General features: G+C 41.3%; 4 protein-coding genes and 2 long non-coding RNA genes across 6 annotated transcripts; 4 read left to right on the top strand and 2 right to left on the bottom strand.

The window, feature by feature from the left end:
- Nucleotides 1-989: 989 nt before the first annotated feature.
- On the bottom strand, nt 990-2545 carry LOC311273645 (uncharacterized protein). The gene has a single exon (XM_084380781.1). It carries the CDS (start codon nt 2264-2266, stop codon nt 1307-1309), a length of 960 nt encoding a protein of 319 aa, XP_084236907.1. The 5' UTR covers nt 2267-2545; the 3' UTR covers nt 990-1306.
- On the bottom strand, nt 2331-3669 carry LOC311274103 (uncharacterized protein; the record flags this gene model as incomplete). The annotated part of the gene is made up of 3 exons (XM_084381519.1): nt 2331-2334; nt 2661-2850; nt 3498-3669. The coding sequence occupies 3 exons, from the start codon at nt 3667-3669 to the stop codon at nt 2331-2333; spliced, it is 366 nt and encodes a 121-aa protein (XP_084237645.1).
- An 872-nt stretch (nt 3670-4541) lies between these two features.
- Nucleotides 4542-7148, top strand: LOC311274104 (uncharacterized protein; the record flags this gene model as incomplete). The annotated part of the gene is made up of 2 exons (XM_084381520.1): nt 4542-4713; nt 6961-7148. Coding segments are annotated over 2 exons (360 nt in total), but the record flags the coding sequence as incomplete, so codon positions are not given.
- Nucleotide 7149: 1 nt separating this feature from the next.
- LOC311273531 lies at nt 7150-10783 on the top strand. The gene is made up of 2 exons (XR_014624682.1): nt 7150-7392; nt 10353-10783. It is a non-coding gene; the product is annotated as an uncharacterized lncRNA (long non-coding RNA).
- LOC311273530 (uncharacterized protein) lies at nt 7357-10783 on the top strand. The gene has a single exon (XM_084380631.1). The coding sequence runs from the start codon at nt 7545-7547 to the stop codon at nt 8346-8348; it is 804 nt and encodes a 267-aa protein (XP_084236757.1). The 5' UTR covers nt 7357-7544; the 3' UTR covers nt 8349-10783.
- Nucleotides 10784-20708: 9925 nt separating this feature from the next.
- LOC311273517 lies at nt 20709-21536 on the top strand. Its single transcript, XR_014624673.1, has 3 exons — nt 20709-21154; nt 21235-21311; nt 21410-21536. It is a non-coding gene; the product is annotated as an uncharacterized lncRNA (long non-coding RNA).
- Nucleotides 21537-22851: the final 1315 nt, after the last annotated feature.

Genomic DNA, 22851 nt, shown 5'->3' on the forward strand with positions numbered 1-22851 from the left:
ACCAGTTCATCAACCCTCTCATTCCCCCTCATCCCTACAAGTGCTGGTACCCACAAAACTTCAACATGACGTCCCTGATTTGCTATCCTTATAAGTGACTGCAAGACTTCATACATTATGTCTGGACAGCTGTTTGAGTGGAAAGATCTTAAACTTGATAATACTGATGCAGAGTCTGAGCAGATCAGTACTTTCGCTGCCACCAGCACTGCCACCATTTCCACTGTATATACTCCTAAATTGTTGGATGTATATGCCTATTAATTTCTATTTTTTTATCTGGCACTGCTACTCCATAGCCTGTGACTCCTGTCTCAGGATCCTTCCTGTTTTGCAACGTTTTGGCATCTCTATGCGGTTATGTGTGTGTGTGCTTATTAAGTGCTCGTAATTCCCAATCTCCAGTATATCTCAGACCCCAAAGCAGAATAATAACACATTCATATTCAAAGGTCAATACCGGTCACCTAGTCAGGCCAGATTTCTCAATATGATCACTGCCTACTGTTGTGGCTGTCCTAACTTCCCATTTACTCACTCCCACCAAGGAACTAGATACGAACGACATTTTATTCAGAACTTGTTTCACATATCTGACTACACTTTTAAACTTCAATAATTTGGACAAAAAATGTTGTCCAGTTGCTAAGCAAACTCCAAAATACTTTTATTTTATTCTTTCTTTTTCCATTTCTTACATTTATTTATAATTCATTTAATTAACTATATTTAACACCAGTTTTATACTGTTTTTACACAGTGTGTTTACACTATGTTTGTTGTACTCCTTGTATTAAGGTGTAGATCTACTCTGCTTAATTCCACAAAGAAATGTGCCACTCTTTTCTAAACTGCTACTTTGAACTAACAGCTTACTTTTTGGTTACTCACATGGAAGCTACTGGAAAAAACTACAAGTATTTAACATATAAATGTTTATTGAAAAGCATGACACGAGGAGCGATAATAAGTGGGACACATGAGACCGATTAACTCGACTTTTTAATCATCATTTTCACAAATATGGGAAAATCAGCATGAAGATATTGACACAAACATACTGTGACATTTTCTCAATGGGAAGTTGTACACATTCAGCTTTCAGCTCATCATTTCTCCTGTGTATATTGAGCCTCTGAGGATTTTTCAAGTATATAATTTCAAGTTGAAGTTCTGCAATTATGCATGAAACACTAGAACTGAATCACCTTCAACATATTTCGCAAATACAAACATACTCGCCTGTACGTGCCCTCAAATGTCTCTTCAAAGCAGACTGATCAGAGAAACTTGTCCCCCAGGTCTTTCAAAATGATGGCTTCTCACCTGTGTGGGTTCTCATGTGACACATTAAGTTAGCACGTCGCCTGAAAGCTTTCCCACATGTGTTGCAAGAATACGGTTTCTCACCAGTGTGGATTCTCACGTGGACTTTTAAGTGATCACTTCGGTTGAAAGCTTTCCCACATGTTTTGCAAGTATACGGCTTCTCACCAGTGTGGATTCTCATGTGCAGATTCAATTCAAAATGAGTCTTGAAAGCTTTCCCACATGTTTTGCAAGAATACGGTTTCTCACCAGTGTGGGTTCTCATGTGGACTTTTAAGTGATCACTTCGGTTGAAAGCTTTCCCACATGTTTTGCAAGTATACGGCTTCTCACCAGTGTGGATTCTCATGTGCAGAGTCAATTCAAAATGAGTCTTGAAAGCTTTCCCACATGTTTTGCAAGAATAAGGCTTCTCGCCTGTGTGGGTTCTCACGTGGGCTGTTAAGTGAGCACTTTGGCTGAAAGTCTTCCCACATGTTTTGCAAGTATACGGTTTCTCACCAGTGTGGATTATCATGTGCAGATTCAATTGAACACGAGTCTTGAAAGCTTTCCCACATGTTTTGCAAGAATAAGGCTTCTCACCTGTGTGGATTCTCATGTGACGTTTTATGGCACTGCTGTTCTTGAAAGTCTTCCCACATGTTTTGCAAGCATACGGCTTCTCACCTGTGTGGATTCTCATGTGACATTTTATGGCACTGTTGTCCTTGAAAGTCTTCCCACATGTTTTGCAAGCATACGGTTTCTCACCAGTGTGGGTTCTCATGTGGACTGTTAATCTATCACTTCGGCTGAAAGTCTTCCCACATGTTTTGCAAGCATACGGCTTCTCACCAGTGTGGGTTCTCATGTGGACTGTTAATATATCACTTTGGCTGAAAGCTTTTCCACATGTTTTGCAAGTATACGGTTTCTCACCAGTGTGGGTTCTCATGTGCCGATTCAATTTACTGCAAGTCTTGAAAGTCTTCCCACATGTTTGGCAAGAATACAGCTTCTCACCTGTGTGGGTTCTTAGGTGTGCATTCAATAGGGACTTAAACTTAAAAGCCTTTCCACATGTGTCACATGTGAAAGACTTTTTACCTGGGTGAGTGTGATGGTGAATGTCTGATGAGGTAGAGTTTATTGCATTATCACTGTGACTTTTGCTTCCGTGATGTCTTCTCTTTTGTTTTGGCTCTCCATCTCCAGCTGATCCTGAATCTCCATGTTTTCCTCCTTTCTGATCTTGGCTCTCAGCTACATGAGAGTTGTTAGAGAGGAGCTGGTGGTCACTTTTTGGTTCTGCTTCACTGTGGTCACTTTCCTCATGAGTTGGAGTCAACATGACGGTATCCGTCTCAACCTTCAGTACAAGCTGCTCTCCCTCCCGACTGGTGCAGAGTTCCTCCTGTTCATTTTTAATCTCTGGAGGCTCTGGGTCCTCTTGGTCCAGACTGGAGTTCCTCTCCTGGTTACAGACCTGCTGGTCAGCCAGAACCTCCTCCTCCTTACAGACATGTTGCTGTGGGAGCTCTGGAGGGACAGAGAACAAAAGGCAGAGATCATTTAATCAACCAATCAACCTTTATTTGTAGCAACTTGTATTATGTAAACCTGAGCACATTTCAATACATCATGAAATATGCACGTTCTTCTTCAGGAACAGCAACTGAACAGCATGCTCAGAGATGAGTGCACTTCTCTGAGTGGTGATTAGCACCGGTATGAGTCTCCTGCATCCCTCTTGTTTGTACCATTTGCCAAAAAACATGATTTTCCTTGTTATGAATGTTTTGATGTAAAATCTATATTTTCTCCAATAGCTTCCAGCTCATCTGACCCACTGACACAAAATCAATGCCGACATGTCTTCATAATAGGTTCAATGAGACACACCTCTTTCTGTTGAGTTTTAGTGCTCCTCGTATTGTTCTGAACGTTTTGTGTGTAAAATCAGCATTTTTTGAGTGGAGTTTCGCTGCGGTCTTCTATAGAACGGAGCCCAGCCGTGCAGCGGGCACTCAGAACCTCCGGAGTCCCGGAGTGGAATGAACCAAACGAGGGAAACACTCGTATGTTCGCTCCATGTAGTGAAACGTGGCTGCGATGCATATCTCCCCTCTATGGCCACTCCAGGGCTCTGAACATTAGTGTTATTAAAATAAGAAACTTCTCCTCACCTATCCTGTGTAACTTTACTTGGGGTTTCCAGCAGATATCCAGCATGACGCGCTGCCGGTCGATCTCTTCCTCGTACTGGACGATAGTTGTTTTAAAAATTCGGAATATTTCTTCAGCAGCAGCAGTTAGTCGCTCGTTGACAAACTCTCTCAAAGTCTCAACTGAACTCATTGTTCTTTAATTACTAATTCAATAACGAGCTGCGCTGTGACTCAGTACCGTCTTCCACTTCGTTCATTACACACAGGCAGCTAATGCTACTAGCTGCTGCTGTTTACTTCTGCTGGGTGTCACACTGTTAAGCTCCGACAGGGGAAGTGCGGAGGCTTTTAGTTCCGCTTCAGACTCAACACATTTTATTCAGAACTTGTTTAAAACATATCTGACTACACTTTTAAACCTGAATAAATAATTTGGACAAAAAATATCGTCCAGTTGCGAAGCAAACTCCAAAATGCTTTGATTTTATTCTTTATCTTTTTCCATTTCTTCCATTTATTCATATGAATTTAATTAACTATATTTAACACCATTTTTACACTGTGTTTACACTATGTTTGTTGTACTCCTTGTATTGAGGTGTAGATCTACTCTGCTTAATTCCACAAAGAAATGTGCCACTCTTTTCCAAACTGCTGCTTTGAACTAACAGCTTACTTTTTGGTTACTTACATTGAAGCTACTGGAACAACTACAAGTATTTAACATATAAATGTTTGTAGAAAAGCATGACACGAGGAGCGATAATAAGTGGGACAAAAATGTTGCCCAGTTGCTAAGCAAACTCCAAAATACTTTCATACATTCATATTAATTTTATTAACTATATTTAACACCATTTTTATACTGTTTTTACACGCTGTGTTGAGTCTGAAGCGGAACTAAAAGCCTCCGCACTTCCCCTGTCGGAGCTGAACAGCGTGACACCCAGCAGAAGTAAACAGCAGCAGCTAGTAGCATTAGCTGCCTGTGTGTAATGAACGAAGTGGAAGACGGTACTGAGTCACAGCGCAGCTCATTATTGAATTAGTAATTAAAGAACAATGAGTTCAGTTGAGACTTTGAGAGAGTTTGTCAACGAGCGACTAACTGCTGCTGCTGAAGAAATATTCCGAGTTTTTAAAACAACTATCGTCCAGTACGAGGAAGAGATCGACCGGCAGCGCGTCATGCTGGATATCTGCTGGAAACCCCAAGTAAAGTTACACAGGATAGGTGAGGAGAAGTTTCTTATTTTAATAACACTAATGTTCAGAGCCCTGGAGTGGCCATAGAGGGGGAGATATGCATCGCAGCCACGTTTCACTACATGGAGCGAACATACGAGTGTTTCCCTCGTTTGGTTCATTCCACTCCGGGACTCCGGAGGTTCTGAGTGCCCGCTGCACGGCTGGGCTCCGTTCTATGGAAGACCGCAGCGAAACTCCACTCAAAAAATGCTGATTTTACACACAAAACGTTCAGGAAACTACGAGGAGCACTTAAACTCAACAGAAAGACGCGTGTCTCATTGAACCTATTATGAAGACATGTCGGCATTGATTTTGAGTCAGTGGGTCAGATGAGCTGGAAACTATTGGGAAAATGTAGATTTGACATTCAAAACATTCATAACAAGGAAAATGATGTTTTTTGGCAAATGGTACAAACACTGGAACCAAGGTATGAAATACAGAGCAGAAAATATTTCAAATCAAATCAAATCAAATTTGATTTGTATAGCCCAAATTCACAAATCACAGTTTGCCTCAGAGGGCTTTACAATCTGTACAGAGACGACACCCTCTGTCCTTCGACCCTCGATTCGAGTGAGGAAAAACTTGCCCCCAAAAAAAGCCCTTTTAACAGGGAAAAAAAATGCGGAAGAAACCTCAGGAAGAGCCACAGAGGAGGGATCCCTCTCCCAGGAAGGACAGATGTGCAATAGATGTCGCATGTACAGAGCAGATCAACGAGATCACAATGTATACAATTATAATGGATGGTTGACAGGAATGAAAGCACCTAAAGAGGCATCACAGCAACAACAATGAAATGCACATGGAAATGTGATTACTAGTGATAACAGTAGTAGTGGTTACCGGTAAGGATAGTATGTAGTAATGCATTACAATAATAGTAGTGGAACGTGTGTAACAGAGATATGACTAATATTAGCGACAGTAGTGGTGGGTGTCAGGCGGGGCCATGGCAGTAGGCGCATCCACGATCCACGACCCGGGCGCGGCCAGGATCCATGGGAGCCTGTAGGACTAGAAAGCACAAGGACTTCGGGGAAGAAGGTATTCCCACAGAGTCTTACGTAAAGCAAGGACTGCCCATTTTATTGATAACGAGTGGGAAATGCACTCCTACATGCTACAAAAAAGAGGGATGCAGGAGATTCATCCTGGTGCTAATCACCACTTAGAGAAGTGCACTCACCTCTGAGTATGTTGTTCAGTTGCTGTTCTTGAAGAAGAACATGCATATTTGAGGATGAATTGAAATGTGCTCATGTTTACATAATACAAGTTACTACAAATAAAGGTTGATTGGTTGATTAGATAATCTCTGCCTTTTGTTCTCTGTCCCTCCAGAGCTCCCACAGCAACATGTCTGTAAGGAGGAGGAGGTTCTGGCTGACCAGCAGGTCTGTAACCAGGAGAGGAACTCCAGTCTGGACCAAGAGGACCCAGAGCCTCCAGAGATTAAAGAGGAACAGGAGGAACTCTGCACCAGTCTGGAGGGAGAGCTGCTTGTACTGAAGGTTGAGACGGATACCGTCATGTTGACTCCAACTCATGAGGAAAGTGACCACAGTGAAGCAGAACCAAAAAGTGACCACCAGCTCCTCTCTAACAACTCTCATGTAGCTGAGAGCCAAGATCAGAAAAGAGGAAAACATGGAGATTCAGGATCAGCTGGAGATGGAGAGCCAAAACAAAAGAAAAGACATCATGGAAGCAAAAGTCACAGTGATAATGCAAAAAACTCTACCTCATCAGACATTCACCATCACACGCATCCAGGTAAAAAGTCTTTCAAATGTGACACGTGGAAAGGCTTTTAAGTTTAAGTCCCTATTGAACGTACACCTAAGAACCCACACAGGTGAGAAGCGGCATTCTTGCCAAACATGTGGGAAAGCTTTCAAACAAAGTGCTCACTTAACAGACCAAGAATGTATTCCAACAGAGCCCTACGTGAAGCAAGGACTGCCCATTTTATTGATAATGAGTGGGAAACGCACTCCTACATGCTACAAACAAGAGGGATGCAGGAGACTCATCCTGGTGCTAATCACCACTCAGAGAAGTGCACTCACCTCTGAGCATGCTGTTCAGTTGCTGTTCCTGAAGAAGAACATGCATATTTGAGGATGAATTGAAATGTGCTCAGGTTTACATAATACAAGATACTACAAATAAAGGTTGATTGGCTGATTAGATAATCTCTGACTTTTGTTCTCTGTCCCTCCAGAGCTCCCACAGCAACATGTCTGTAAGGAGGAGAAGGTTCTCGCTGACCAGCAGGTCTGTAACCAGGAGAGGAACTCCAGTCTGGACCAAGAGGACCCAGAGCCTCCAGAGATTAAAGAGGAACAGGAGGAACTCTGCACCAGCCTGGAGGGAGAGCAGCTTGTACTGAAGGTTGAGACAGATACCGTCATGTTGACTCCAACTCATGAGGAAAGTGACCACAGTGAAGCAGAACCAAAAAGTGACCACCAGCTCCTCTTTAACAACTCTCATGTAGCTGAGAGCCAAGATCAGAAAGGAGGAAAACATGGAGATTCAGGATCAGCTGGAGATGGAGAGCCAAAACAACAGAAAAGACATCACGGAAGCAAAAGTCACAGTGATAATGCAAAAAACTCTACCTCATCAGACATTCACCATCACACTCACCCAGGTAAAAAGTCTTTCATATGTGACACATGTGGAAAGGCTTTAAAGTTTAAGTCCCTATTGAATGTACACCTAAGAACCCACACAGGTGAGAAGCCGCATTCTTGCCAAACATGTGGGAAAGCTTTCAAACGAAGTGCTCACTTAACAGACCACATGAGAATCCACACTGGTGAGAAACCGTATTCTTGCAAATCATGTGGGAAAGCTTTCAAACGAAGTGCTCACTTAACAGACCACATGAGAATCCACACTGGTGAGAAACCGTATTCTTGCAAATCATGTGGGAAAGCTTTCAGCCAAAGTGCAAATTTAACAGTCCACATGAGAATCCACACAGGTGAGAAACTGTATTCTTGCAAAACATGTGGGAAAGCTATCAAGACTAATAGAGAATTGTATCTGCACATGAGAACCCACACTGGTGAGAAACCGTATTCTTGCAAAACATGTGGAAAAGCTTTCAGCCAAAGTACAAACTTAAAAGTCCACATGAGAATCCACACTGGTGAGAAGCCTTATTCTTGCAAAATATGTGGGAAAGCTTTCGGCCGAAGTGAATCCTTAACAGTCCACATGAGAATCCACACTGGTGAGAAGCCTTATTCTTGCAAAACATGTGGGAAAGCTTTCAGCCGAAGTGCTCACTTAACAGTCCACATGAGAACCCACACAGGTGAGAAACCGTATTCTTGCAAAACATGTGGGAAAGCTATGAAGACTAATGGTGAATTGAATATGCACATGAGAATCCACACTGGTGAGAAGCCTTATTCTTGCAAAATATGTGGGAAAGCTTTCAGCCGAAGTACTCACATAACAGTCCACATGAGAACCCACACAGGTGAAAAACCGTATTCTTGCAAAACATGTGGGAAGACTTTCAAGCAAAACAGTAAATTAAAAGGCCACATGAGAATCCACACAGGTGAGAAGCCGTTGTTAACTTCCCAGCTGTAGACCCCGAACCGTAGTAAGGGGCCTCTGGTTTGATGAGTAGAACACAGCAAAATCCCAGGACTTCGTCTGAACGAGAGAACAGCTCTTTATTTTCAGCCTTGCAGGATTTTATAACATGGCACTGTACATAGCCTCTCTTCACTGTGGCTGCAACTCAACACACTCTACTTCCCGTAACTCCGTCGCATGACACTGACGTCACACCCACACCTGGCGCACTAATGTCGCGTATCTCCTATGTCACAGGCACACACACACACACCCAGCTCCACATACACAATCAGTCATACACATCAGGCTCAGCCTGTGACACCGTATTCTTGCAACACGTGGGAAAACATTCTCTGCTTCGGTGAGTTTGAAAGTGCACATTACAATCCACACTGGTGAGAAGCTGTATACTTCCATATCATGTGGCGAAGTGTAGTGTAATATAACCATATAACCATAGGCAGTAGGCGATATGAGGGGGGATGCCGTCCCCCTTGTTAGCAAAATTACCAAAAAGCATCCCCCTTGTTAGCCTGCCATCACTCTTCATCCCCTAGTAGCAGAAAGTGTGTTACAAATCACAAGCCGCCGCTATCGACGGCGCTCAGTGGAGTCAAGTCGTGCACAGCTGCTTTGCATCCCGGCTGCCTGGTCGATTTTTGACAGAAGCCGCAACAACCTGCACAGAGCAGATCGCGTCGGCAGGAAGTCAGAGACACAGGAACGGCATAGAGCATCCGGTCAATTTTCAAAATAAAACACCATGTGCAGACTCCTGAGTGTATAAAAACGAAAAATGACCAGATCAACAAAATCTGAGCAAGTCAACAATATCGGGCAGGCCAAAGGCTCCGCTTCTGAAACGTTCCCGCTGGGTTCTCTTCATACATTCGTGGTATGATGCCGTGTGGAGGGAGGAACAAAACCTGTAGCAGACGTGACGTCATAGAGCAGCTTCCGGTGGACTCCCAGCGCGTCTCTCATGTAGAGGAGGAGCCCAACAAGTTTGCTTGTTCTAAAACTAAAATGTTACTTTTTGTAAGTGTTTTTAGTGTGTCTGTTCAGAACATGGTGGCTTATGTTATGTTGGTAATTGTCATTTTTGTGCTGGTTTGTAGTTTAACCATTAGTGAGGTGGCTGTTACATTTCCTGACATCAGCTGTTTTATCCCCCGTTGAAGCGCACTCTGCTGGACAAACTATGTCATTACACCAATTTTAAATTAGCCCAAGCATGTTTTTCTGCATTATAGATTTTAAATATAAGGTTTTCATATCAGTGCATATCGGACAATATATACACCGATACTGATATATCTGTGATAGGCTAATATCGGTCGATAAAATCGGCCTACCGATAAATCGGGAGGGCTCTACTATTTTGCACAATGTTCAATGTGTGTCCTTCAAGGAATTTAGATGGTGAAAAATTCCAAGGGGTCATGTAACTTAAAATGACCCTGCTCGTAGTGTATTGTGAGAAACATGAGAAAACCTTGCCTGAATAAACTCAGTCCACTGCATACAAGTTAAAGGTGTATTTACTCATTACTTTAATACAGTTGTAAAAAGCCATTTGTAGAAGGGAGAGAAGGAAGATAACTGGATAAAATAGAGTTGTAGAATTAGAAATGTCACAGTTATGGTTAAGGCGTCAACAATGTCCTTTGGGAGGTGTACATAGGTGTGTCGGGGCAGGGTGGTGCTCCCATTGAGCCATCCCCCCTGTTAAAAATTAACAAATCACCTACTGACCATAGGTAAGTAGTTAGTGGTTAATGACAACTGGTAACAAGTACCGAGATGTTAAAGAATCTAATCAAAATGTGAATGAATCATAAATGAATGCTTAAAACATGTATTGCTCTGCACTAGTTGATTGAACATGCAGCTATTGATCGAATTGATGATTCATCTACTGAATTGTGTTAACTTGGAGTGAAATATAACCACAAATGTAAGAGTGAAATCATGTAACCAAATATACCACACTTTTATTATTATCTTTAAAAGAAATGCAGTCAGTCGGGCAGGGGAACACATCAAGGAGGAGACTGAGAGTTAAAAAACGTCTCACGGCTGCAGCACAGTGGAGGAGCGTTCAAGGCCGCTAAGTGGCAGCACTGTAGATGAGATGTGCAGGGGAAGTCCAGGATACCAGCTGCAAAGGGACTTCAAACTGTATCCCCAGTGAGGAGGTTGTCTTGACCAGTGTTGGCATGGGTGGGTACATGATTAGCCTCGCGCAGGGAAATACCAGAGTCAGCTAAATTTGATACATAGACAGAGGATAGAGTAAGGATTGGATAAACTGTGGTGTCCAACCCCCATCTGAGTGAATATAAGGAGCACATTTTGTATTGAGAATTCGGATCTTTTTTGATGAGCTTTTGTCTGTGAGATCTCATGTTTTGATTGTCGACATTAAACATTACTGCACTCAGCTTTAGAGGAGTCCTGGAGATTATTTCCTTTTTATTGGTGACTTTTTGAAACTCTGAACAATCAAAGAATAAGAAATCGATACATGAAAGACGCTTTCAACCGAAGTGCAAACTTAGTCCACATGAGAACCTACATTGGTGAGAAGCAATTTTCTTGCAAAAATGATGATTAAAAAATCAAGTTAATCGGTCTTATGTGTCCCACTTATTATCGCTTCTCGTGTCATGCTTTCCTACAAACATTTATATGTTAAATGTTTGTAGCTTTTCCAGTAGCTTCCATGTAAGTAACCAAAGAGTTAGCTGTTAGTTCAAAGTAGCAGTTTAGAAAAGAGTGGCACATTTCTTTGTGGAATTAAGCAGAGTAGATCTAAACCTTAAGGAGTACAACAAACATAGTGTAAACACAGTGTGTAAAAACAGTATAAAAATGGTGTTAATTATAGCTAATTAAATGAATATGAATGTATGAAAGTATTTTGGAAGTTGCTTAGCAACTGGACAACATTTTTTGTCCCAATTATTTATTCAGGTTTAAACGTGTAGTCAGATATGTTTTAAACAGGTTCTGAATAAAATGTGTCGAGTCTGAAGCGGAACTAAAAACCTCCGCACTTCCCCTGTCGGAGCTTAATAACGTGACACCCAGCAGAAGTAAACAGCAGCAGCTAGTAGCATTAGCTGCCTGTGTGTAATGAACGAAGTGGAAGACGGTACTGAGTCACAGCGCAGCTCGTTATTGAATTAGTAATTAAAGAACAATGAGTTCAGTTGAGACTTTGAGAGAGTTTGTCAACGAGCGACTAACTGCTGCTGCTGAAGAAATATTCCGAGTTTTTAAAACAACTATCGTCCAGTACGAGGAAGAGATCGACCGGCAGCGCGTCATGCTGGATATCTGCTGGAAACCCCAAGTAAAGTTACACAGGATAGGTGAGGAGAAGTTTCTTATTTTAATAACACTAATGTTCAGAGCCCTGGAGTGGCCATAGAGGGGAGATATGCATCGCAGCCACGTTTCACCACATGGAGCGAACATACGAGTGTTTCCCTCGTTTGGTTGATTCCACTCCGGGACTCCGGAGGTTCTGAGTGCCCGCTGCACGGCTGGGCTCCGTTCTATAGAAGACCGCAGCGAAACTCCACTCAAAAAATGCTGATTTTACACACAAAACGTTCAGAAAACTACGAGGAGCACTAAAACTCAACAGAAAGAGGTGTGTCTCATTGAACCTATTATGAAGACATGTCGGCATTGATTTTGTGTCAGTGGGTCAGATGAGCTGGAAACTATTGGGGAAAATATAGATTTTACATCAAAACATTCATAACAAGGAAAATCATGTTTTTTGGCAAATGGTACAAACAAGAGGGATGCAGGAGACTCATACCGGTACTAATCACCACTCAGAGAAGTGCACTCACCTCTGAGCATGCTGTTCAGTTGCTGTTACTGAAGAAGAACATGCATATTTGAGGATAAATTGAAATGTGCTCAGGTTTACATAATACAAGTTACTACAAATAAAGGTTGAATGGTTGATTAAATAATCTCTGCCTTTTGTTCTCTGTCCCTCCAGAGCTCCCACAGCAACATGTCTGTAAGGAGGAGGAGGTTCTCGCTGACCAGCAGGTCTGTAACCAGGAGAGGAACTCCAGTCTGGACCAAGAGGACCCAGAGCCTCCAGAGATTAAAGAGGAACAGGAGGAACTCTGCACCAGTCGAGAAGGAGAGCAGCTTGTACTGAAGGTTGAGACGGATACCGTCATGTTGACTCCAACTCATGAGGAAAGTGACCACAGTGAAGCAGAACCAAAAAGTGACCACCAGCTCCTCTCTAACAACTCTCATGTAGCTGAGAGCCAAGATCAGAAAGGAGGAAAACATGGAGATTCAGGATCAGCTGGAGATGGAGAGCCAAAACAACAGAAAAGACATCACAGGAGCAAAAGTCACAGTGATAATGCAAAAAACTCTACCTCATCAGACATTCACCATCACACTCACCCAGGTAAAAAGTCTTTCAGATGTGACACATGTGGAAAGGCTTTTAAGTTTAAGTCCCTATTGAATATACACCTAAGAATCCACACAGTTGAGAAGCCTTATTCTTGCCAAACATGTGGGAAAGATTTCAAGTGTCCTGCTTACTTGACAGTTCACATGCGAACCCACACAGGTGAGAAGCCTTTTACCTGTGAAATTTGTGGGAAGGCTTTTGGGGTTCGTGCTCACGTAACTCGTCACATGAGGATCCACACAGGTAAGAAACTGTATACTTGCAATGCGTGTGGGAAAGATTTCTTATCTGGTGGTGATTTAAAGCAACACATGAAAATCCACACAGGTGAGAAACCATATTCTTGCAAAACATGTGGGAAGACTTTCAATCAAAACAGCAGCTTAACAGTTCACATGAGAATCCACACAAGTGAGAAGCCTTTTACCTGTGGAATTTGTGGGAAGGCTTTCGGGCTTCGTACTCACGTAATTCGTCATGTGAGAATCCACACAGGCGAGAAGCCGTATACTTGCAACACATGTGGGAAGACTTTCAAATCTTGTAGTGGATTAAATCATCACATGAGATTCCACACAGGTGAGAATCCATAATCTTGCAAGACCTGGGGGAAAAGTTTCTCTGATCAGTCTGCTTTGAAGAGACATTTGAGGACACGTACAGTAGAGTAGCTTTGTATTTGCGAAATATGTTGGAGGTGATTCAGTTCTAGTGTTTCATGCATACTTGAAAAATCCTCAGAGGCTCAATATACACATGAGAAATGATGAGCTGAAAGCTGAATGTGTACAATTTCCCATTAAGATGTCACAATATGTTTATGTGTCAATATCTTCATGCTGATTTGCCCATATTTGTGAAAATGATGATTAAAAGGTCCAGTTAATCGGTCTCATGTGTCCCACTTATTATTGCTCCTCGTGTCATGCTTTTCTACAAACATTTATATGTTAAATACTTGTAGTTTTTCCAGTAGTTTCCATGTAAGTAACCAAAAGTTAGCTGGTAGTTCAAAGTAGGAAGTTGTAGTAGACTGTCCGAGGATGAGGATTTGGAGACGGAGTGGGAAATGAGTGCGAGCAGTAAAGGTGGAGGAAGGAGAAGGGATAACAGAAATAGTCTGTTAACGAAAACAAGAGCATTAGAAGAGGATGAGGAAGGAAGAGATGTCTAGAAAAGGATAACAATGAAAAAATATAAGATCATTCTTAAATTTAAAGTGGGCAGTGTCCAATCACTAACAGATGGATTGAGAAAGGCGATTGGGGAAATAGAGATGGTGAAGATATTACGTGATGGCAGTCTGTTGGTGAAATGCAAGAATACTGAGCAGAGAAATAAAGCAATGAAACTGTAATAAGTATGTAAAAAAGAAATAGTGGGAAAACGATAGTTGGGGAAAACCTGGAGGAGCTCAGGAAAATGCTGAAAGAAGGAACGGTCACAGGAATTAGACGGCTCCAGGCCTTTAGAAATGGAGGAAAAGTTGATGGTGAATCTGTTCTACTACAGTTCAAGGATGGGGTGCTTCCTGGGAAACTGATGGTAGGATACATGAGTTTTAGCGTAAGAGAATATGTTCCTCCTCCAGATGCTATAAGTGTCAGCGATATGGTCATACTGCTAATGTATGAAAAGGAAAACAGATGTGGAAGATGTGCAGGAGAGCATGCGTATGGACAGAGTGGCAGCAAGGATGCAGTTAAGTGCTGTAATTGTGGAGGGAACCACACAGCAGCATATGGCGAATGCGTTGTCAGGAAGCAGGCAGTAGAAGTTCAACAAGTAAAATCAGAGCGGAAAGTGACATGCAGAGGCTGTGCAGATACGTAACAGTGAAAGCATTGAAGCAGGAGTCAACCAAATCAAACATGAAACGTGTTGCTGCAGGGCAGGCACAAAAGGACAATACAGGAGTGCCAAAGGACAGATTAGTGCCGTTCTTAGCTTACGTCATCAACTGTTCAGAGCAAGCGAAAATCAAAATCATAGTTAAGGCAGCAGCTAAATTCCTTAACATGAAAGATTTATCACGGGGAAAGATAAAGACTGACCTTAGCCACAGAGAAGGGACCTCGAAGGCAGCTTCGCAAATCATAACATAGTGTTGATACTTCAGTGGAAAGCCAGGAGTCTGATAGCGAATGGGCAGGAGTTTAAAGGATATATTGATCATTTAGAAAGGAAACCAGACATCATATGCATTCAGGAAACATGGCTCAAAACAACTCTGGATTTCATTATTAAGGGGTCTACTGTTATCTGCAAAGATAGAAACAATGGTAATGAAGGGGGATGTGCAATATTTATTAAAGAAGGTATAAATTATAGACAGATACAATACAAGAGTTAGAGGTAATAGTCATTGAAATATGGAGTAAGAATGGTAGTATGAAAATAGTAAATTTTTAGTTAGAAAAAGGAAAACTAGAGTTAATATTGAAACACTGGAGAGGTAATATCATCTGGTGTGGGGATTTGAATGCACATAGCACAGTGTGGGGGGAAAAAGAAGATTTAAATGGAGAGATTTTAGAGGAACTAATAGATGAGAAGGAATTGGTGTGTTTAAATGATGGAGTAGGCACAAGGGTTCATTTGGGGGAGGGTACAGAGTCAGCAGTAGACCTTACTTTGGTATCACAGTCACTGGTCGGGAAGAGTAATTGGGAAGTATTCAAAGGAAGCACTATAGGGAGTGGTCACTATCCAGTATTCATAGGTGTTGGAGTTGAAAGGGAGATGAAACAGGATGAGAGAGAAGGAAGATGGAAATTTGAAGAAGCAAACTGGAACAAGTATAGAGTATTAGCTGAAGGAAAATTAAAAGAGATCAATATAAACCAGACAATTGAAGATCTCAGTGCTGAAATAAGCTGTATTATTCTAGGAGCAGCAAAGGAGTCAACACCAAGAAGAAGTGGGAATGAAAGGAAAAGGATAGTTTCATGGTGGACGCAAGAAAGCACTAAAGAAACTAAAAATAGAAATAAGGTGTTTAAAGTCTTGAAAAAAACACAATTTTCAGAATTTAATTGAATATAGAAGGAAGCAGGCAGTATTAGAAAGACCATAAAGGAAGTTTAAAGGAACTTTTGGAGGAAGTATTGTGATTCACTAGGAAGAACTACACCATTAGACCGAGTATGTCGAATGTCTTGAAATAGGAAAGAGTAATGTGTAGGAACACATGTCCCTCGTCTCTGCTATTAATTGAGGCCTTGTTCTAAGTGGAAGGCAAACATTCCTTTACAGATATGAGCTGACTTTGCCTTGCAGCCTCTCTCCTCTTCACCTGGCAAGGAGGACATTGTTTTCTTTACAATAAAGCCGTCAGATAAGCGTTTCCCAGGAGACCCCCTACGGTTATTTACAACTATCTAACATCGTCTGTCCTCCATCGCCCGGAGACAGCCACATTCCTTTCTTTTCAGGTTAATCGAGGTTCATCATCAAATCAATCCACTTTCCAGGTATCATGAGGAACAGAGAACTGTGACAATCATGTGTTATAAAGGGATGTCTTTGCAATTGTAAATGAGACTAACGACGGCTGATGTTCTGTGTTCTCTCCTGATCTAATTAACACATACACGCCCCAGAGTAAAAGTACTCTGGCCCCCCCTTGATACTCAGTAGTTTACGACCATGTTTTTCTCTTATCTGTGGAGGTTTCTGCACTCATCCAGATTTCAACAAAGTTTTAAATAACCAATAAGCTAGAATCTCATCCTCTTAATCTTAACAAATTAGTTAACAGGAAAAGAAGTTCATAAAACTGATTTTTCCCACGTTTCTCTGCGATGAAGTTTGTCTGAGATAAAGTTTTCTGTGTGTAAATGTCCTGTGTTTGGTGGAACCACAGCACCTCCTGATGGTGAGTCCTGGTACGATTGGGACAGACTTTCAGGAGATCTGTTGTTTAAATACCTCATCTTTCTATTACCAGTAAATGTCTCTGACATGCCCTGTTTAATAAGTATTAGGCTAAAACTAAAAGAAATATGTAAGTGATTAGTTCTACAATAATCAAGTGTGTTTAGACGTTTTGATTAAGTTTTAATTCCTTTTTGACTGTTAAGCGATTTTAATGATGTCAATAATTTTGTGTTAAACAGTCCACATATTAAGCCGTGGTGAAATTTTGGGAAAGGTGATACACGATCTAGAAACATTAAAACGATGGTTTGGTTTACTTACTTTTGCATCACACTAGCTTCAAGACAGCGACCTCCGCAGAATTGCTCACGTGTTGATTTTTCTCATTTTCATAATTTTGCTGTATTGATTCACTTCCTTTAAGTGCTTCAACTTTTGTTAAGTTTCTGACAGAACGAAGTTCTGCTTTGATTTGTTTTATATTGTTAAGTATTGTAACCTGATTTAGAGTAAGTGAACTTTTATTAAGCTTGCTTGTATTAAGTGACCAAGGTAATTTTGTCCGGCCGCCATATGATCCTTCAGTTATTTTAGTCAAGAAGTTCAATGAGTTTACAAGTCAGAGCCTAAGAACCACCACTCAAAGCGACGAAGAAGACCATCATCTTTATTAAGATCATCATCATCGATAAAGACATTTCAGTAACGGGCTGTTTCAGAAACCGTGCAAGCGGTTTCCAACGAAAGACAGACTCTTTGACAAGCCAGACCGGCTCTGCCCCCCAACGCACAAAGGTAGTCTGTTTCACAAAAAGGAAAATTCAGGATCAGATTCAATTTAAAATGTTTGGAGAAAATTTAGAAAGAGTAGCATGTTTCAAATGTCTAGGTATCTGGTTCGACAAGAATCTTACTTGGAAAATTCATATAGGGACAATTGTTGGAAAATTTAAAAAGTACTGAATGTTGTTGATGTTTGAGGGGTAACGAGTGGGGAGCAAATAAAGTTTCTCTGAAAGCTGTTTACTGTCCAATATTCAATAAATAATTTGGACAAAAAATGTTGTCCAGTTGCTAAGCAAACTCCAAAATACTTTTAGTCTCCTCTTTATCTTTTTCCATTTCTTACATTTATTTATGTTAATTTATTTAACACCATTTTTATACTGTTTTTACACAGTGTGTTCACACTATGTCTGTTGTACTCCTTGTATTAAGGTTTAGATCTACTCTCTGTTTAATTCCACAAAGAAACGTGCCACTCTTTTCTAAACTGCTACTTTCAACTAACAGCTTACTTTTTGGTTACTTACATGGAAGCTACTGGAAAAACTACAAGTATTTAACATATAAATGTTTATAGAAAAGCATGACACGAGGAGCGATAATAAGTGGGACACGAGACTTTTTTAGCTCGACTTTTTAATCATCATTTTCACAAATATGGGCAAATGAGTATGAAGATATTGACACATAAACATATTGTGACATTTTCTCAATGGGAAATTGTACACATTCAGCTTTCAGCTCATCATTTCTCCTGTGTATATTGAGCCTCTGAGGATTTTTCAAGTAGATAATTTCAGGTTACAGTTCTGTAATTATGCATGAAACACTAGAACTGAACCACCTTCAACATATTTCGCAAATACAAAGCTACTCGCCTGTACGTGTCCTCAAATGTCTCTTCAAAGCAGACTGATCAGAGAAACTTTTCCTCTAGGTCTTGCAAATATATGGCTTCTCACCTGTGTGGGTTCTCATGTGCCTTTTCAAACTAGATGAATCACGTACGGTCTTCCTACATAGGTTGCAAGAAAATGGCTTCTCACCTGTGTGAGTTCTCATTTGACAAGTTAAGGTAGCACGAAACCTGAACCTTCCCACAAACTTCACAAGGAGAAGGTTTCTAACCAGTGTGGATTCTCATGTGCCGATTCAAATCAAAAGGAGTCTTGAAAGTCTTCCCACATGTTTTGCAAGAATACGGTCTCTCACCTGTGTGGATTCTCATGTGGACTGTTAAGTGAGCACTTTGGCTGAAAGCTTTTCCACATGTTTTGCAAGAATAAGGCTTCTCACCTGTGTGGGTTCTCATGTGGACTGTTAAGTTTGCACTTTGGCTGAAAGCTTTTCCACATGTTTTGCAAGAATAAGGCTTCTCACCAGTGTGGGTTCTCATGTGCTGATTCAAGTCGCTAGTAGTCTTGACAGCTTTTCCACATGTTTTGCAAGAAAACACTTTCTCACTTGTGTGGATTCTCATGTGTTCTGTTAACTTTTCACGTCGATTGAAAGCTTTCCCACATGTTTGGCAAGAATGCGGCTTCTCACCTCTGTGGGTTCTTAGGTGTGCATTCAATCGGGACTTAAACTTAAAAGCCTTTCCACATGTGTCACATTTTAAAGACTTTTTACCTGGGTGAGTGTGATGGTGAATGTCTGATGAGGTAGAGTTTTTTGCATTATCACTGTGACTTTTGCTCCTGTGATGTCTTTTCTTTTGTTTTGGCTCTTCATCTCCAGCTGATCCTGAATCTCCATGTTTTCCTCCTTTCTGATCTTGGCTCTCAGCCACATGAGAGTTGTTAGAGAGGAGCTGGTGGTCACTTTTTGGTTCTGCTTCACTGTGGTCACTTTCCTCATGAGTTGGAGTCAACATGACGGTATCCGTCTCAACCTTCAGTACAAGCTGCTCTCCCTCCCGACTGGTGCAGAGTTGCTCCTGTTCCTCTTTAATCTCTGGAGGCTCTGGGTCCTCTTGGTCCAGACTGGAGTTCCTCTCCTGGTTACAGACCTGCTGGTCAGCGAGAACCTCCTCCTCCTTACAGACATGTTGCTGTGGGAGCTCTGGAGGGACAGAGAACAAAAGGCAGAGATTATTTAATCAACCAATCAACCTTTATTTGTAGTAACTTGTATTATGTAAACCTGAGCACATTTCAATTCATCCTCAAATATGCATGTTCTTCTTCAGGAACAGCAACTGAACAGCATGCTCAGAGGTGAGTGCACTTCTCTGAGTGGTGATTAGCACCGGTATGAGTCTCCTGCATCCCTCTTGTTTGTACCATTTGCCAAAAAACATGATTTTCCTTGTTATGAATGTTTTGATGTAAAATCTATATTTTCCCAATAGTTTCCAGCTCATCTGACCCACTGACACAAAATCAATGCCGACATGTCTTCATAATAGGTTCAATGAGACACACCTCTTTCTGTTGAGTTTAAGTGCTCCTCATAGTTTTCTGAACGTTTTGTGTGTAAAATCAGCATTTTTTGAGTGGAGTTTCGCTGCGGTCTCCTATAGAACGGAGCCCAGCCGTGCAGCGGGCACTCAGAACCTCCGGAGTCCCGGAGTGGAATCAACCAAACGAGGGAAACACTCGTATGTTCGCTCCATGTAGTGAAACGTGGCTGCGATGCATATCTCCCCTCTATGGCCACTCCAGGGCTCTGAACATTAGTGTTATTAACATAAGAAACTTCTCCTCACCTATCCTGTGTAACTTTACTTGGGGTTTCCAGCAGATATCCAGCATGACGCGCTGCCGGTCGATCTCTTCCTCGTACTGGACGATAGTCGTTTTAAAAACTCGGAATATTTCTTCAGCAGCAGCAGTTAGTCGCTCGTTGACAAACTCTCTCAAAGTCTCAACTGAACTCATTGTTCTTTAATTACTAATTCAATAATGAGCTGCGCTGTGACTCAGTACCGTCTTCCACCTCGTTCATTACACACAGGCACAGTACCGGCAGGGGCGGACTTACCATTAGGCAAAACTAGGCGGTTGCCGAGGGCCCCACGTTCCTGAGGGCCCCATAAAAATCCTCATACACTTATGGTTGATACAGTTATTACTTATTTACGCACATTAATTATGTTTTTGATTAAAATCCTCTCGCTGAAATGCAGCAGAATGCTAATCGTATCATGTGTGTGTCGGGGCCCCCCCTTCAGTCTCCACTACATTGGATCAGTCCATGTTACTGCGCATGTGCAGAACGGATCCAGGAAGACAGCAGCAAAACGAAAACAAACGGCGCGAAGTGGCGAGAGAAGAAGAGGAGAGTAGAGAAGAGAAAAGTAAAGAAAAGAGACAGATGAAGAGAAGCTGCCCCAGCCGAGCTGACAAGAGGAGAGAGGAGGAGGAAAACAGAAAGCTGATCTCCAAGTTACAGAAAGTGACGACTGTCTTCAGCAGCAGTGGCAAAAAGCTGCAGTCAAGTCGGACAGTTTCCAGCCGCCGTCAAAGAATATACAGGAAGTCACAGAAATATTTACATCCTGTTAGAGCCATCTGTAGGCTATCTGTAGTTTGCACAACACCGTCGAACCAATATCGGCAAATGTACAAATTATAGCCCTGATAAAGGCTTTCCCAGCCGTCCCTGACATGAACTTCAGCACATCTAAAAAAAGAAATGGAGGAGAGGAGAGATCTGGCTCTTCACATCCTGGAGGCCTCAGGTAAAGGCTAATTAAGCATACAAATCAAAAACAAGACACATACGAGGTATATAGAATTAAATAAATGTTGTTTTTTTTAGTCTTTGATGATCAAAATTGCTGTGCTATGTGTGCCACCTTCAAGCCACCAGGACCAGGAACTGCCATTGTACAATGGGTGAGTAATTGAAAAACAGTTAAAGACGTGTTGAATTGTTATATAGTTTAATGTTAACGTGTCAAATAGTAATAAATAATTTGTTTTCAATTAAACAGATCCAATGTGATGACTGCGACCAGTGGTTCCATGGCTCATGTCTGTCCATGGACAAAACCTGGAAATGTCCCTTATGCCAATAGAAACAAGGGACATGTTTATGTTATAATAAAATCATTGGAGCCCTACTAGTGTTGCATCATGTAATTCCACTGGCTGCATGAGATAAACCTCTTGTTTTTACATTTTACGTCTGTTCATAATTTTTATTCATTTCTATTATATTTTTATATGTAAATATTAGCATGTTAGCTCAATAGCTTCCAGGTCATGTGATCAATCGACTCAAAATCATGTTGGGATCATGTAACTACACTGGCTGCATGAGATACGCCTCTTGTTTTTACATTTTACATCTTTTCATATTTTTTATAATTTTTTTTTTTTTTTTATTAATTGTTATATGTAAATATTAGCATGTTAGCTCAATAGCTTCCAGGTCATGTGATCAATCGACTCAAAATCATGTTGGGATCATGTAACTACACTGGCTGCATGAGATACGCCTCTTGTTTTTACGTTTTACATCTTTTCATATTTTTTACATCTGTTCATAATTTTGTATTAATTTTTAGGCTATATGTAAATATTAGCATCTTAGCTCAATAGCTTCTCAATAGCTTTAAACACAGTATCTCTGCTTTAAATATCCCACATTTTTATTTTGAAAACAGGAAGTCGGTACACGCTGTAGCCGTCTTCTCCGTGTGTTTACTGTAAAGTCTGTAATACGGGGGCACTTGAAATGTTTGAGTGGCTTGCGAATGTCGAATATCCAACTTAAAACTAACTTCACTGAAGTCTTGTCATGATGTATTTTCCAGCTGGCCCAAGACGGTTTTTTAAAGAGTTTTGGCTGAAGAAGTCACCCCACAAAGGAAGACTCTTTCAGTTTATCACAAATATTAGCATTAAATCATCATTTTGAGGGTACATGGTTTTCACTGGGCAGGAAGGGTTTGAAATATGTAGCCAGCAACGTAAAGGGTGTACAGTAGTGGAGTAGAAAGTGCAGTATTTGCCTCTGAGATACAGCAGAGCAGACAAAATTGAAGTTGCATGAAATCCTAATATGTCTACGTCAGCACTTGAGTAAATATACTTACACTTCACCACTGGGTCAGAGCCTTATACTGTGTTTTGTGTGTGTTTGTTTTCAGAATGAGGGAGAGAGACAACATGAAAAAGGGACAGGAAGAGAGGGACAAAAGGTAAAACAAATAATACATGTGTATTCTGTTAAAACGTATGTATCTGTATAATTGACCTGTTGTTTTGTGTGTTGTCTTCTCATTTCAGAGGGCCCCATGCCTGCCTTTGCCTTGGGCCCCAAATTTCTTAAATCCGCCACTGAGTACCGGGGTGGGAAGGGCAGCTGGGGGAAGATAGACGGATTCTCAGAGGTGCCACAGCATGTGTGTCCTTATCACGTGTGTGTAGT

The sequence above is a fragment of the Pagrus pagrus genome (assembly GCF_965226575.1).
Source record: "Pagrus pagrus genome assembly, chromosome: 18".
Taxonomy (NCBI): domain Eukaryota; kingdom Metazoa; phylum Chordata; class Actinopteri; order Spariformes; family Sparidae; genus Pagrus; species Pagrus pagrus.